The sequence below is a fragment of the Penaeus japonicus genome, unplaced genomic scaffold (assembly GCF_977035675.1).
Source record: "Penaeus japonicus unplaced genomic scaffold, GWHDUDI00000001_assembly GWHDUDI00000034, whole genome shotgun sequence".
Taxonomy (NCBI): Eukaryota; Metazoa; Arthropoda; class Malacostraca; order Decapoda; family Penaeidae; genus Penaeus; species Penaeus japonicus.
In genome coordinates this window covers 17,287,846-17,305,345 of record NW_028234436.1, presented here as the reverse complement: position 1 = coordinate 17,305,345, position 17,500 = coordinate 17,287,846, and the positions used below count along the sequence as shown (strand labels likewise).

Sequence of the window (17,500 nt, the reverse complement as noted above, 5' to 3'; positions counted from 1 at the left end):
TTCTTCTTGCCGTTGGCTCTGTGTTTTGGGACGTATCTAGATCTAAGGTCAAGTCTGAGTTCCTTGTTCGCTTCCTTGGAGTACACCTCTTGGGGGGTATTTTCTTTTTTTGCTTCAAGGCAGTGGTTGAGGCCTCTTTAATATCTGCTCTGGACTCATTGTCTCGCTCTCCTGAGCTTGCCTTTTCATGTATTGGCATAGGTGCCTCAGTGACAGACTCTTTTGGTTCTTCTTTCTCACCAGACTCCTTTATGTTTTCCTTGAACATCTCAGCAGATTCAATATCCTTTTGAAGATCCTTAGTATTTACATATACATTTTTTATTTCTACAAAAGCCTCTGCTGGACTTATATCAGAAGAATTCATAAAAACATCAGCCTTGTCCTCTTTTAAATGGAATGGCAATGCTGACTGCAAAGTTTTATGGTTATCTTTGCTAACCTCTAAAATCTCAGACACTACGACTGCTTCTTCTGAAGAAACTATAGTTTCAGATTTTTCACTTAACTCAGAATCAATACATCTTGTTACCATTATCTTCTCACAATTTTCTACATTATTGTCCACTAGCTGTTTTAAGCTATCTGACTTGTCACATGTTGACATGACTGCCCCTGAATTCTCTTCACTGCCCTTGCAATTCTGATCTAGTATTATGGCTGTAATCTCACCCTTATCTGCTTGGCACAGAACAAGGTTATTTTCACCTTCATTACTGCTAGGTGTATGGCTTTCATCTTCATTTTGAAGGCAATCCATTTTGCAATCTACCTGAGGAGCAGTTTGTTTTGTATCTGCTTTTATGTCATCATTTTCATCACTATCATTACTTGCCAAAGGACCTTCGAGCTTGGTCTCAATCAAGGAATCCGTTCTTACAGTATGCTTATCTGATGCCCCTGATGGTCTGTCCACAACTGATGTATGGCTTAACAAACCTGTCGGATCCTCTTGCACCTCGGTAGTCTTACTGGTCATACGTCTGGGATGTCTCAGGTGCTGGTACGAGCAGGAATCATCGTTGCAGCGGCCCAACAAATCGTAGGGACACAGCATATTCATTTCATCTATCTTCCCTGTACTGTTGTGTGGAAATGAAAATATTAATGTCAAATCACACTTAAATCTGTTTGTGTTTTACCAAAGTGTTCAAATATTTTTCTTACTGATAGCTATGAATTCAAATACATGAATAGAATATCAAATGGTTCCAAAGGAAGGAAAGAAGAAAAGAGGATGGGAGGAGGGAAGGAGGGGAGAGGAGAGAGAGAGAAGAGGGAGAGGGGAGGGGAGGGAGGAGGGAGGGGGAGGGGAGGGGGAGGGGGAGGGGAAGGGGAAGGGGAAGGGGAAGGGGAAGGGGAAGGGGAGGGTAGGGTAGGGTAGGGAAGGGAAGGAAGGGAAGAGGCAAGAGGGAAGGGGGGAAGGGGGAAGAGAGGGAGAGAGGAAGAGGGGGAGAGAGGAAGAGGGGGAGATAGGAAGAGGGGAAGAGGGGGGAGAGGGGGGAGAGGGGGGAGAGAGGGAGAGGGGAAGAGGGGGGAGAGAGGGAGAGGGGAAGAGAATGTGTGTGTGAATAGAGGGGGGGAATGTATGCATGTGTGTGTGCTTTTACTTGTGGATGTGCATTTGTTTTTGAGTGTGTGCGTGTGCTTAAGCGTGCGTGTGCGTGTGCGTGTGCGTGTGCTTAAGCGTGTGTGTGCGTGTGCTTAAGCGTGTGTGTGTGTGCATGTGCGTGCACATGTGCATTTGCTTGTGCATGTGTGTGTGCATATGTATGAGGGAGTGAGGGAACAATTGAGTGAATGAGTGAATGAATGTATGTGTGAGAGAGTTAGAGTGAAAAACTGCAGGTTTATGGATGAGAGTATGGGTGTGGATGTGTTTATGAGCACATGTTCTACTGGTCTATGCATAAGTTAGATCAAATTCAGCACTATATTTCATGTACACTTAACAACAAAAAAAGTTAGAACTTACACATCAGATGACCTCGTCTGCTCACTTGAGGTGGACACATATTTCTGGCTTCGTATTTCCTCGCAGGAAACACTCTCTTTATTACTCACAGCACTCTGTTGTTTGGCTGGATGCACTGTCCCTCGTTCATGTTCTGATTCTTTAGTGAGTAAGTTTTCCGATGTTTCATGAGATTTGTCATCAATTATTGCTGTCATTTCTGTCCCTTTGGATGCACGTGCATTTTCCATCTTGGCTGCTTTTGTGGACATACTTCCACTGTCTAGTAGCATTTTTCTCTTTACCGCTACTTTATTTTTAATCATAGAAGGAGCCCCTTTAATACTCCCAGCACTTTGCATATCTGATGAACTATCTGACAATTTTGTGCTCCATGCCACACTGGCATTTGCAACATTTTGAGTTAAACTGAGACCAGGTGTAACGTGAAGAGCCGATCCAGTACTCAAGTTTTGGCCCACAGAAGCCTGGCCTGAATGCAATATTTTTCTCCTTACGTCAGTACCATCCTCCTTCTTATCCAGGTTAATTGATGGGGAAATGTGCTTCTCAATGGTTTTTGTTTTGGCTTCTATTCTAGCTTGGTTCTTACTGTACATCTGCCTATTGTACACCTGGCCAATCTGCTGACGAAGAGCATCTATGTTGTGAGCAAGCTGTTTTTTTCTCATGTGATCCTTTGACTTAGAATGGGGAGAACCCAAAACTTTTGGCAATTTGTAATCACTTCCAAGCTCCTGTAAGGGGAAACAAAAATAAATAACATACAAATACTAACATTCTATGCTGTGGAGCCTTCATCTCTCTGTGACATTTTACAAAAGAAAAGTCAAAGTAAATCCAAGCCTATCATATGAATAACTAAGGGACACAAAGAAAAGAGGTTCCAGTATGGGGACACAACAGCACATGAAAATCAAGACTTTTTAATGGAAGATAATTAAAAATAAATAAATAAAAATAGTGATATATCAAAACTTAAATTACTAAGCTCCTAAAAGAGAAAGTGTAAATATTTCTCTTATAAAAATTATTCTGAGGAATGTCTATTAGACAAAAGAACAAGAAAAACTGATACTCACAAAACAGAAACATACTATATGTGTGTATACTGGGTTGTACTGAGTACACATGTCAGTAAAGATTAAACATAATGCAAAATTACAAAATAAAACTTGTACCTAAAGTAAGCCTAGATACAAAGAAGTGGCATGTCTTTTGATCACTAAATACATCACTAAAAATGTAGGCACATCCTCAAACCTGCATTACTTAAGATTCTCTATTTCTTTATATAAGTCTCAAGTATTTTATATATTCTTTATATTCCAAATTACTTAGAGGCACTAGAGACAAAGGAAATCATGGTACAATTAGAATAATTAACAATGAAATGCAATGTCAATAGCCTGGAGCAAAATTTTCCCATCTTCTGCCTGTTCCTATAGTCCCAAAGAGATAATGAAAAGTCCTAATATATCAAGGCTTTACTTTTTAAAAGGGGCAAACCACCGTCACAAAAGAAAAGGTTTAAAAAGTGTTTGCTTAAGCGGCTGGTGAAGAGACATAAAAAAATAATCTCCTACACAAAAATAAGAACTGCAAGCACCAAAATCACTGACTATAGTAACAGGAAACAGATGAGTGATTTCCTTACCTTTTTCCCTAATATCTCTCCCTTGTGCTCCAGCTGGCTGATCTCTTCGCGATCTTTGGTGATTTGGGTTTGAAGATTTCGAATCCTTGCCATCTTCGCCTTCAGTTTGCTGGCTTTGTCCTGGAAGACAATAAGACAACTTTAGAGATGTAGTACAAATAAAATACTACTTCGAGAAAACTAAACTAAATGCATGCATGGGTTATTTCACCATCTTATCCATGCAATGAGATCAAATGGCAAAAGCAATCTTCTAAAGAGCTTAGATAAATTAGCTTCAACTGCTCTTATTCTTCCTTTTTGCAATAATATTTAATTAATTTAGTAAATTTCATCCTCTCCAAGAAATTCTCAATGCCTGCCAAGTCAAAGATTTAAATGGCTTTACAAGAAAAAAATGTTAGTCTTACTTACCAGACAATTAAGGTTTTGTAGTACTCTGTGTTGCTAACATGTATAAAATGGCTACAGGAATTAAGTCTTTCAGTACTATTGGGTTGATAACAAGAATTATTCTATCTTAAGATACCATTTCAAAAAACATATGGCTTATCCTTCAAGTAAATTTCTGTTCCATTCAAAATGTAAAGATCGTTTTGCGAGCCTTGCCTCGAGCTGTGTCTCCATTTGGCCTAGCTTTTCCCGTAGTTTGGTGATGGTCGACTTTAAAGACTGACGTTGTCGCTCTTCTTCTGTTGCCTCATGGACTAGGGAAGCCAGCTGTGATATCACTTCGTTCATGGCAATTCTGTCACACAAGTTAAAAAAGATTAATAAATTAATATCAACTTTCCCATAACTTTATCTTAAATTTCATTTCAAATTATCAAAACTGAGATAGACACACATTCAAGAGAAAAAAGGCGACTCTTGCTAATATATGTATGTGATCAATATCAAATGTAGGCTTATATACTTTTCCTTCTACTTTGTAAGTTTCAATCAGGGCACAACAAAAATTATTTATTTTCCTTCTCCAACATGATTGTTATTGAACTTAAGGAGTTTTGTGACATATCTCAAAACTACATTATAAAATTACCTTTTCTGTGTGTACTCATGTTCCACTCTCTTCAACAGCAGTAACCTTTTAGTCCTCACTGGCTTCCTTGTCAAATTAGTTGTGTTACTTAAACTACTCGACTTGGATGCGTTTCCGACTGCATTACTTTTTTGTGTTTGTTGAGCAGCTGGGAAAGTATCTTGTATTCTAATGGCACTTATTTGTCTCACAGATTTATTTACAGGTGTGTTGCACAAAGAAGTAGTTTTCCCCATTTTTGTACTTTCAGATACCAATGAAATGTCTTCTAACTGCTCTGTTTTTTCTGCTTTTTCAGATAATTGTTCACTTTTCCTTCCCTCCGTCTCCCCATGTGTCTCTACTTGCTTTTGTACGGTGTCCTCACTCATCCTACCATTTGGATCTTTCACTTCTAATCCTGCGTTGTCTTCCAAGTTCTCTTCCCTGACAGGAGACTTCTGTTGATTAGGGTGTTCAATGTCACTATCATCATCAATGAGCAATTTTCCAGAGGGACTTGCCTGTTCCTGTTTGCAAGCTGATAAATTATTGCTCTCCTCATCTTGTGATTGATTGGAAGCCTCAACTTCAGTTAGCTTTTCAGTCTTTTCACTGTTGAAATCTTCTTGGGTAGTAAAAGGTAATACTTTATCTACAGGTTCAACTACAGATTTCTTTGACACTTTAATTGGCACATTCTGAGTATCTTCCTCTTTGTATCCTACAACTTGTTTACTACTAACAGATGCTTCTCTATCTACACCATCATCTTCTATCGCTTCAATTTTTCCATTGTCCATATCCACACTGTTGTCACATTGTTCAATTTCTTTATTACTTGTCTCTTTGCTTACACATTCAGTTTCCTTCTTTATTTCTTCATCAGCTTCACCCTGAGCATAAACAACAGTTGTCTGATTTTCTACTTCAGTACCTTCAGACTCTGTTACATGACTGACATTGCTACATACACTAGTATCTTTTACATCTTGGACTAAACACACTGTTCCACTTGTTCTAGAAACACTACCACTTGTAGGATTTTCTGTCTCCCTACAATCTGAAGCATCTCCATTATCTCCTTCACCAATAAGCAATTTCTTTCCTTTGTTACCCTCCTCTTCCTTAATCACTGCCAACTCTTCACTGTTGGCATTTTCTCCAATACCTTCACCACTTTCCCCCAACACCTCATCCAAAACCATCCATTCCCCAACATCTACATCTGTTTCTTCCTGATGTATTTCTTTGCTTTTTTCTGGCAAATCTGTCTCGTTCTCCATAACAACACTGCAAGCAACGACTTCTAATAGCTCTTCCTTTGTTTCCTTCTCATCGGTCACTGCATCATCTAAGTTTTGACGTATGACAACCCTTAGCGTTTCTGATGATGACGACATAAATGGCTCTTCATCCTTTTCACTTTTCCTGTCAATGTTTACACTTCGCTTATTTTCCTCCCTATCTGATCTTGCTTTTTCAACTCCTTTTTTCTGGAGTGTTTTCAGTACCATAAGCCTCAGCATCTCCTCATCTTCATCCTCTACTGGGGAACATTCACCTGAAGAGTCTTTACTTGCCTCCAAACTTTTCACAGTCTCAGACCCAGCTTGGGAACTTTTATCCGCATTTACTGGGCTACTAACATTAGCAAGCTGTATCTGTAAACCCCCTGTTTCTTTGACAATCACTTCTCTTGTGTCTCGCAAAACAGAAGATGGCTGAGATGCAGTTCCCCTCCGGGTCTGATTATTATTCCCATTATTAACTATGTCACAAGAGTCCTCTTCTCTCTTGGGGGCAGTGTTATTTTTTACATGTGGAAGGGTTACTGAAAGTTGGTCTCGTGGAAGCCCTCCATCACTCGTTTCTCCTCCATTGTCCCCTGACTGAGGACTCTCCGGAGAAATTCTTGCTGCAGATGCCATCTTCTTGCTGAGGACTTTCTGCCGAAGTAGTAGTTCCTGTCTTTTCCTCTGCAACATTTCCTTTTCTCTCAGCTGTTCCTTTAGCCTACGATATTCTACCTGCTGTGTTCGACTAAGATGACGCACCACCTGTAAGTTTTTATGAAGCATGTAAGTAATTCCTTTGTGTCTTTCAATGGTTGAAGAGTAAATTATGAAAATTTACAATAAAAAGAACTGAAACAAGGGCAAGACTATCATATTACTAATACATACTATCAATGTTACTAACATATCCTATTAGAATTATGCATGACTTGTTAAATCATACTTCAATTCAATATTGCTACTTTACTCCTCATTATGCAAACTTCACAAAAATCTGGCAATTGTCTAACCTTTCGAATTCCTCTGACTTGCCTTCAAGAAAAGGACATAAGTATGAGTTTAAACTTGATTATCATTAGACTTTGACATTAAATGGGTAGATACTTACATTTGGAGTGGAGTATGACTGAGGAGCCTTTTGTACTGGGGTTTTCTTTGGAAGGGCCGATCCTTTTTTCACTGATGTGCTTGCTTTGCCTTGCTTTATCTCAGGCTTATTGGCATTCCTCATACTTTTAAGTAAAAGATCTATGCTTGAGCTTAGGACTCCTTCCCCTTCACCACTGCCTGAAGGCTGCGGCTCATCCTGGCAGCTCTCCTCGCCGTCTTCATTCTCATCATCTGAGTCGGATTCTAAGTTGATAATAACAGGCTTGATGTTAGGAAACTTAAATTTGGGCATGTCTTTCTGGCTGTGACTATCTTTTGGAATGGGAAAGTCATATCTACTGCTCTTTGGATCCAAGCCAAAGCCTCCTATGTCAGATAGCCCAGGTCTCATGTTCACCTTCATTTTGTGGGTTGGGCTATTCTCTCTAATCCTCGCCTGAATTTGGTGCACCTTCACGAGAGACATCTTGCTGACTGGCCTAGGCCTCGGAGAAGACTCCAGTGATGAGGGGTAGCTCAGCGGTGGTGTGCTTTCATGGCCCATGTAGCCTGAAGTATGAGAGTCAAATCTATCCTGGTGTGTAGCAGACAGGTTATCTATTGCCACTGCTTGATAATCAGTAAGAGATGATGATTTTGGAAGGTCTACCACAGGCTCAATCTGTTTTTGTGTTTTCTTTCGAGAGAGGTCAATTAAAAGTTGAGCCCTCAGGAGATCTTCATCTTCATCTTCGGAAACACTTGGCACTGAATCAGGTCCAGGTTGGAGATCAATTTGAATAATGGATTCCTTCCCCTTTGCTAGCTTTTCTTGTGCTTTCAACTGTTTAAGCTGCTTTATTTTTTCTTTTTGCCTTTCTCGTTTTCTCCTTCTAGCCCTGGATCTCTTGTTCACTTGAAGCACAGCTCCACCACTAGTACCTGAACTTGGAAAAGCAGTCTTTGCTGGTTCAGCTTGGCTATTGGAAGAATTGCTGTATCTGATCAACTGAACTTCGATCAGGTTTCTTTGTGTGCTGCTGCTACTCTTCTGCTGTGTCTTCTGCTGATTCAGTACAGCAGACATGAAGGCTTGGTAATGTTCTGCTGGAAGGTCTTTTAAATCTTCCTGTGGGCTGTTGTCTGGATTAGATTCTTCTTTTTCTGGTGTGTGTGTTTTACTGGCTGAAACTTCAGGAGATGCTGGCATTTCAGCATTCTCTTGGATGTTTTCAGGTTGTTCAGGTATGTTTTCATAATTCTCAGGCCTCGATTCATTCCACTGGGCAGGTTGCTGAGGCTGTAGTCTCCAATCTGGTGTGGGAGTTCCATATGTACTATACTGTTGATACTGTTCATTTGAATCATATGAAGACTGCATGGTCTGAAGATACATGTTCTGATCATAGCACCAATTGTTAATGTTACTAATATCATTCGGTGGCTGGTCAGGTGGGGGAGGAGGTGGCATCATATAGGCCCATTCAACTGGGATTTGGAAATTACTATTACTGTTGTTATTACTACTGCTTTTAGTGTTGTTGCTATTACTGTGATGAAAGTTTTCCTGTCCTCCTGGATCTAGGACAGCTACTGGGTAATTCTTTGCTTGTGAGCCCATGTTAGGAGCAGATGATGGATCAGGTGAAGACACCTTATCTAAAGAGATGTCTTCTCCTATATCTTTCAAGATGTCTTTGTCAAAGAAAGTTTCATCTTCCTCACCAGGAGAACTGTCACATATATCCATATCAACAGGATCCTGATTAGAATCTGCAAGATCTTTGATTTCCCTTTGCAGTTGTTCTTCAATATTTGTAGCAAGCTGTCTTGTACTGTCTTCACCATCGTCTAGATAACTTTTATTTGTAGATATAGCATCCAATTCAAGTTCTAGTCCAGTGATGCTTGAACCTGGCTGTGATTTTGTTGAGCTCTGACTTAAGTCATCCAAAATGAGGTCTTCCTCATCATCCTTAGGAGTACCTTCTTCTAACCTTGTATCAAGATTCTGATTGCCTGCTATGTTTGCTGAGCCTTCTGCTGCAGACTCTAACTGTAGATGATGCTCTGATAACTGACTTTGAAAACAGCTAATATTCTCAACATTTTTTTGATCAGGAACAAAACCAGAGGCTGCTTCTTTCTCAATCTCTTCCTTTTCAACTGGCTGCTCTGCGTTGTCCTGTGGCAAAGACAAAGGGAAATCAACAATCATACTTCCAATGTTCATAGACTGGCAACCTTCTCTCCTTACATCACTTAGTACCTTCAGGGAGGACTGGAGGGCAATCAACCTTAACTGAAGTTCATCCTCGTCTTCTTGATCTAATGTGTCACAGTCCTGTTGTAACACTTCACTTATCTCTGCTAATTCTTCTTTCTTACTAGTTCCAGCCTCTCCTGAAGTTTCTTCTTTCCCAACTGTTTTACTAGCTGGCGGGCAAACTTTTAGCTTCCCTTTCAGTGTCTTTTTTAGGAGCATTTCTCCAAAACTACCCCTAGGAAGTTGCTTCTGACTTGATATTAGGGGACCTTCTGAAGTATCGCATTTTCCCTTTGGCGACTTGTCACTTTTCTCTTCAGAATTATCGTCACTGATTTTAATAACACTCTCCTTGAGTTTACTTTTGTGGGCTTTATGGTGGCTTGCTTTTACTGCTGTCTTTCTGCTAGATGAGGTAGACAAAGTATGGCGGATGTAGGGGCGAGGCGACTTCCTGCCATTGCCCCACGACTTCGAGATTTTACCAGCAGCTTCATCAGGGGAAGATGTTCTTGTGCTCTCTTTATCCTGGGTGACTGGTGGTACCCAGGGAGGCGATATCTTGGATGGCCACTTTTCTGAAGACTTTTTATGAGCTAATTTTTTCTTCGAGGAACTGAAGCCCTGTTCAGCCGGTGATCTTGAACGTGCTCTGCTTGCTGTTCCAGATCTTTTATTCTCTTTTCCTGAAAAAGAGGAGACAAAAGAAAAACAAAAAATTATTTTTCTTTACTTTCTGAAGCTCCATGTATCAAAGCATCCCTGATATCAAAGCATTTGTGATATACAAAAGTCATGTTACAGAAGCTATCAATGAGAGACTTGAGCACACGCAAGAGAAAATCATAAAGCTCTAACCTGGTCAACGTACTAAGCTATACACAAATATACAGTCTAAGTCAGAGAGTCATTTAAAAGCAAATTAAAGCCAAAAAATAATCTATCATGAGTTAATAAAACACCAAAGTCAAAGTGACATGAGAAATACTAAATTGTCAGCCACATAGCAATGTCAGTTTCTAACAGGATAATACTCACAAGCAAACCACCACCTTACAATTAACAGCTATGGTACTATGTATGCAAACATCCTTGATTATCTGACTGGAAAAAGTACAAGTTGTTAACTTAATTTCCTGCAACTGCCACAAGTGGTACTAAGTGTGGCAAATAATTGTAGTTGGTGTAGCCCTATTAACTGTATAATGCCTAACCTAATCAACTCGCAAAGCATAAGTGTCATGATGCTTTAGAGATATAGATGTGCACAACAAAGGAGGAGGAGGAGGAGGAGGATGCAAAGAAGGAGAAGGAGGAGAAGGAGAAGGAAGAAGAAATGAGGAGGAGGAGGAGGAGGAGGAGGAGGAGGAGGAGGAGGAGGAGGAGGAGGAGGAGGAGGAGGAAGAGGAGGAGGAGGAGGAGGAGGAGGAGGAGGAGGAGGAGGAGTGGGGGGGGGGGAAGAGGAGGAGAGGAAGAGAGGAGGAGGAGGAGAGGAGGAGGAGGAGGAGGAGGAGGAGGAGGAGGAGGAGGAGGAGGAGGAGGAGGAGGAGGAGGAGGAAAAACAAAAAGACAAAGGACAACATTAACCCATTGCGGACGGGTGTCATGATATACATGACGTAGGAGCTTTGGCCTGACAACAGGTTTCATGATGTACATGGCGTTCGGGGATTTTGGATTACTGTGCTATTTTATTGAGTTATGAAAAAGGAGTGAGTAAGGATGGCAACTGCAGTCATAATTACTGTAATTACTGTAATATCAAGAGAGCCTTGAATGGCACCCATCCACGGTCTCTAGCAAGCACTATCTTTATAGAGCAATGGCACACACTAAGTTGACGACCTCTTGCTCTAAAGTACCACCAATGAAGGTTGTGCAGGCAGAATGTGAAGAGGAAAGTGACTCAATCCAAAACCAGTGTCTAAAAGGTGCTCCTGTGCCAATATGGATGCCTTTCACTGTGGCACTCACAGTCACAAGCACAGGTTTCATTCCTCTTCCCCACCTCTTTGTATTATCTTTATTGTAGTTGGTTATATGTTTTGTATTAGTTCATGACCGCACAAAAATATGAAAAAAATAAAGTTGCCTTTTGTCCTCTCATAAAACCGCAATACTTCTATCATACTAAGTATAAAGAAAATAATGAGCTAATATGGATCATATACTACAATTTTAGTCTACTACAGCACTGATAGAGCCTGTCATATGGCACATATAAGTCTCTAACTCAATAAAACACAAAAACAGTTCTAGTTTTACAATGAATGACTGAAAGAGAGTGGGAAAATTCAAATTATGTTACTTCAAGCTGCCTCGCTCTAAAATAAAACCTATCCTGGAGATTGGGCAAGTGAATCTATCCCCCTCCGCAATGGGTTAACAATAATGTTTAACTTACTAAACACATAACACAGTACATTTCTTAATGAGACAAAAGAAGCATAAGAAATTGCTTATCACAAAAATATAAGAGACACAGATAAACTTAAGAAATATGTAAAATGGTGCAATTTAAAAGTTAAAGAAGGACTAAAATGAAAAACACAAAGCCTGTCACACTTTAAACTTTCCTCAAAATGCTAATGTGAATTAACATTCATCTAAGTGAAGTGTATGTTTCGACTGCTAATTCTCGTACTTTTATAAGGCTGTCTGCATGCTCTTTGTCCAAATTTAACTATAGTAATAAGATTACTATTTTGAAAGTAAACTGATAACAAAATCTATCTTCTTCATGTGTATGTGAAAGCAAAATTTGTGATATAATCCTCTTAGTGCAGTGCTGAAAAAAAAACTCCCTAAAAAAAGTGCCATTTTCCAATACAAAGTCATACATCAAACCTAACAAATAAAATACCATTCACCAAATAAACCCATTTTCATAACCCTTCAACATTAAACATATTAACAACTGTAAAGATGTGAAAGTATACGTGTAACAACTATATTAGAATAATCTAAAAAATATTTTCCTGTTCCTCCTCCTTTTCGTTATGACCTCCTTAGTCAACCAATACTTCCATATGTTTACCATCAGTATCTTCTGCTTACAGGTGATACTCTCTCACATGCTTATTCATCCTACTGCCTAGGAAATTTCTATTAATCTTCTCACCTATTTGTTGCTTACCCTTCTAAGACAAGCTAAATCTTAACCCATTAAAGACGGCCTCTTTTGGCTCCAAACGGTAAAAACACCAGAATATTTATAATGTGTAAGCCTAACGCTTCAGGATTTCCACCTGCACTGGCTGCGGCCAAGCACTATAAACCCGGCGCACCGGCCAGGAGGATTGCCACGAGGAAATATCTCGTCCCCGGTGGCTGACACTGCCACCACTTTACGTGATATCTTGTCGCCCGTCGTTAAGAGTTAAGATGTTCAGCCTGGGCTGGATATCTTTAGTCAGGACTTAAGTTATGAAATAGGAGTCTACCTATACATATACATATACAGCATGATATAATATATTAGCAAAGTGATATTCATTGGCATTTGGTGTAATAGGTTTTCATAACTGAAGGAATAAACATCTTGTGATTTCAACAAAGGGAAAAGTATGGTATGAAAGTGATCCAACCCCTTGAAAAATCCCTTCACAGAAGAGTTAACAGTATCTTTTAACGGAAGGTGAAACTCTGGCCAGATATCATGTTTAGTCAACTTTCAGACTATGTACCCAACTATTGTTCTTCATTAGCCTTCTTTTATATGCTGCATTTTTCCTTTTGTTAAATTCACAAGCTAATCATCCCTACAGTTGTGTAACTACGGCATTATACTAAATGATAAATAGTAGCATCTTGCCAATACATCATATATAGACTCACATAACATACCATAAGTCTAGAACATAATAAAAAAAAAAAACACAAATTATCTTATGATGCCCAGCGCAGGCTGAACATTTGAAGATGTGGCTCAAAAAGGGAGGGTCAATATCCATAATGATACCAACTCTATTAACATCAACCTGTCTAATCATATAACATCATACCCTATTTTCTCTGATCTATAATCCTCAATAATCTTCCTTCTATCTCACCCATTCATTACCTGCTGCTCATCTATTCTTAAAATTTTTATGCCCTAGCCTCTCTTTAGCACTGACCTCTCCCTCGCCTCTGCACAGGGGAGTCACTACCACTGTGGCTGGATGAGGAGTACGAGGAGCAGCTGCAGTAAGAGGAGTCACTGTCAGAGCTGCTTGTGTGGCTCCTGTGTCCCACATTATGTCTGTGTTGTTGATCAAGAGACCATTTATTCTTGGGTCCTGGAACCTTGTCACTTTCCCATCCCGCCGTGGACCCAAGCCGCCTTAATCCCTGTCGCATGTATTTACTCTTCTTGGTCGAAGCTCCTGAAGCCCCACCTTCATTGTCTACCTTTTGCCACTTCCTACCCATACCATTATCTTTCTGGTGCTTTCGTGCTTCTTCTTCCCTGTGTCTTCTCTTTTCCATTTCTTCCTGCTCCCATCTTCTTGCTGAATCTGCCCTTCTCTTGTATGAACTTGAGTTGCGCAAATTTTTCCTGGGACTGGTGAAAATGGCTGTGCGCCCACGGTCATCATATATCACAACAGCAGAAGTTGCTGAAGAATTTTTTCCTTGCGGTCTTTCCTTGTGGTAATCTGAAAAGAAATTATCAAAACTTAATGCACTAAAAAGAAAAATTGTATCATAAGCTGACATTTGAATATTGTAAAACTACTAGATTACCTCACTGGATGACCACACGCAGCTTTGAGAGTGGGGCATATGTCAACTTCACAGAGGTTGGCGTATTTCCTCTAATCTTAAACAATATCTTATTTCATTGACAATTACCCATAGCAATGGTTTCCAAGAAAAGTGCAAACATCAGCAGTAGTCAATAATGCTTTAGCAATACAGAAGAAGTATAATTAGTTGAAAAACAGGCATTACTGATCATTGGTTGACCACTATCAGTCTGGCAATTTTTATATTTTTCTAAAGGTCACACTTTTTAACAGAGGCTCTTGAAATTTGAAAATGAATTGATGAAACCACGTCTAATAACTGCTATGATCCACTTTTTAATTTTCAATCTATTTTTTGTTGGATGTTCCAAGCAGAGGATTTTAAAAATAGTGAATAAAAGTGCATTCTATCCCCATATATGCATAAAAAAAAAACACTTGTACTAGAGTGGCAATGTTGAAATTTTGGTCTCTAATCATGTACATATGATCATTACCTGTTGCTGACTGGGGCCAGAGTAAACTAATTGGCAATCAAAAACATTGGAACCTAGCCAGAAATTAGAAGGATGGGTTAAATGTTTTCTACACACTCCATGCAGTATATTTGCCCAATAAGAATTTTCTCTAAAAACTTCACAATACAAAGCTTTCAACTTACTTTAGTAGGGTACAGCTTTGAAATTAGTGCTGTGACAGTCACAAAACTTAACAATTGTGAGCTATTCAAGTTCTTTAAGCCTAACCAGGACCATCATGTATATTGTGACACCTGCTCCGCATTTTATATGTCATAACACCTGCCTGCCGTCATGTATGTCATGATACCAGTTCACAGTACAAGTGACTAGAATCTGACTTTTGATGGAAAACTATTTGTCTGTTCCCTTTTCCTTTTATGATCTGATGCAGATATAACAGATATATTAGTTTTACACTGTTGAACTAACTAAACCATCGATACTGGCTTAATAGCAGGGGAGGGAATGAAATATAAATAGGTAATTGGGGTAAAATTTGAAAACAAAATCACTTACAACAATATTATGCAAATAATGACTCATGTGATTTCAAGGGGACTCTGCCCCCTATAATCCCTCTTAGTGGGTGGTTATGAGATAATAATTACACTGGTACAGCATCTAGAACAGGCTGTTTCTTAGATATTTGTTTATGCTCCAGCAAATGCTGACAAACCTCCACGCAGTGATCATTACATTGCATACGTTAAATTGCATAGAAGAAAACAGCCTTATGAATGTTTGTTATATATTAGGGTGATAAGGAACTCCCAAAATTTGAATACAACTACCAAACTTTATGTTATCTATTTTTTCTAGTTCTTCGGCTGAAGCATAATTTCAAATTTGTGCAATTTCTAGTGGACTAGCATGGAACAAAGGATACCATCACTACAAACTGTAATTCAATTATTAATTACATAACTGTTCTTGATGAAAGAAATCCGAAATACAAAACCATATGAAGGAAAAAAATCAGATTCTATGGGCCATTTAGCACAAGCAGATAGTTCTCACACAAACAAAAGCTCCTATAAAATGAAGGTTTCCCAGTACATTAGTTCAGATTCTCCTTCCTCCTCCTCTTTCGGAAAACCTGAAATGAGGATCATGAAGTGAACCTATAATTACGCAATCTTATTATGGTCAAAATCACACGCGAATCAAAACTTACTCAAACCTTCACAAAGACACAGAGTAGGTGGAGGGAACCAACGAGCCCAGACCCCCCCCCCCCCTATCACAATCTCTAAAGGGGGTAAAAAAAAACCGAGTCCCAAAGACAGAATGGAGTCCCACCTGAGGGATAATGGTGAGGGAAGTGCTGGCCTGGGAGTTCCACTTCGTCATCGTCGTCGTCGTCCTCGCTAATTTCGCCCTCTTCGTGCTCGCTGTCCAAGGTCACCGCCATTTCCTCGGCGTCCGACACCACTTCTAGCACTTTAACGTCCTCGTCCATGTTGCGTATGGCGTCCAGCATGAGTGCGCGGGTCAGAAATGCAGCCCCACCCTAAGAAATCGGCGTTACAACGTTGAGTCAGCCATTCCCTTGCTCCGCCTGTGAGTCGCCCCGAAAACAAACACTTGCGCAAGTCAGGCGGATTCTCGCGGATTCTCGCGGATTCTTGCTCTCGAGTTGGCTTGACTTCGTGACGTCATCGCCGAGCGTAACGGATACGCAAACACATCAATGTGACTGACAGATTGATTTACGGCATTATTGCGAGTTGGCAATTGTATTTCTTTATTTTTCAAATTCGTTTTGCTTTGAAGTTTTAAAAGATAATGATGAAAAACGTCACAATGTCGAGTACGTTACATCATCATGACGTCATGATTTCAAACCAACTTGGAACAACGGAACGCGAAAATTCGCCTGTGCGCAAGTTAGGGGTAGTCAGCTTTATCTTTATCGCAATTATTAAATCTACATGTCTTATTTGGATGTATACAAATGCTACATATTATTATTAACAATCTAATTGCTTCAACTAATGGATTTTAAGCCCGTTGACACACAGAGTATAGGGACTAAGATCATAAAAATTTCTCTCAAGATGACCTTCCTCTCAGTCTAGAGTCGAGCATTTCTGGAATCCCAATTACAGTCTATTTGCAGTCGCTTTTGTAATTGCACTGATCTTTCAAGCCTGGCAGTGAAACTCTTCCACAATTCATACTCTTACAAGTTGCTATGCACTGAAATAGCTATTTTAATATTATGTAATAAAAAAAATAAAGTCAGTATGTAAACTTTAACCAAAAAAAAATACTGCTATCTATTTTTAAGAGTAACGCAGGAACACAGAAGGTAATTTGAACAAGAAAAAGTGAAAGTAAGATAACCTTGCAATTCTTTTGAACGCAATCATAGTGACTTTCAAAAATGTGTAACACTTTGTTATCCCAAAATTGCGATTCTAGATTATTCCATCCTTCAAGAACAAAATTAACATCGAAATACCTAAGCTACACAGGATAGGCGCAGTTGGTGTCCATGTACTGCTTGATCAAACAGTTTGGAAAAGGGGTGCGGGGCGCGTGATCTCGAGCGCTTGTGCGTGCGTGTGCGCGTACTCGAGTGCGTTTGCATACGAGTACATGCACACGGACATGTAAGCGCATGCGTACGACTGACACTAACTCTCACTCACTCACTCAGAATTCAACATGAACTGCTGTACAAACCATTTAGGAATAGTTAATATGGCTATTAATCAATCACACAATCACACACACACACACACACACACACACACACACACACACACACACACACACACACACACACACACACACACACACACACACACACACACACACACACACACACACACACACACACACACACACACACACACGTGTTTCTGCACAGTTTATAAATATAGCTAAAGCAATCAGGCTTACGGAAACACCGCTGACGTGGACAAACGCCTGAATTAG

The 17,500-nt window shown here is 39.8% G+C and overlaps 1 protein-coding gene across 5 annotated transcripts in view; it reads right to left on the bottom strand.

Moving 5' to 3' along the window:
• Window positions 1-17,500, bottom strand: part of LOC122255135 (uncharacterized) — a 35,518-nt gene that overhangs the window by 13,332 nt on the left and 4,686 nt on the right. For 2 of the 5 annotated variants that reach the window (XM_043019044.2, XM_086530870.1), the window contains 8 exons: window positions 15,857-16,067; window positions 13,425-13,946; window positions 7,060-9,992; window positions 4,675-6,713; window positions 4,242-4,380; window positions 3,633-3,752; window positions 1,976-2,712; window positions 1-1,082 (listed from right to left, as the gene is read on the bottom strand). The exon at window positions 1-1,082 is cut by the window's left edge and continues 706 nt beyond it. In XM_043019044.2, the coding sequence (XP_042874978.2) occupies window positions 1-1,082; window positions 1,976-2,712; window positions 3,633-3,752; window positions 4,242-4,380; window positions 4,675-6,713; window positions 7,060-9,992; window positions 13,425-13,946; window positions 15,857-16,037 (7,753 nt within the window). In that variant the 5' untranslated portion in view covers window positions 16,038-16,067. Of the gene's footprint in view, window positions 1,083-1,975; window positions 2,713-3,632; window positions 3,753-4,241; window positions 4,381-4,674; window positions 6,714-7,059; window positions 9,993-13,424; window positions 13,947-15,856; window positions 16,156-17,500 lie in introns of those variants that run through there. The other 3 variants (XM_086530871.1, XM_043019042.2, XM_043019046.2) reach the window with 3 other exon arrangements.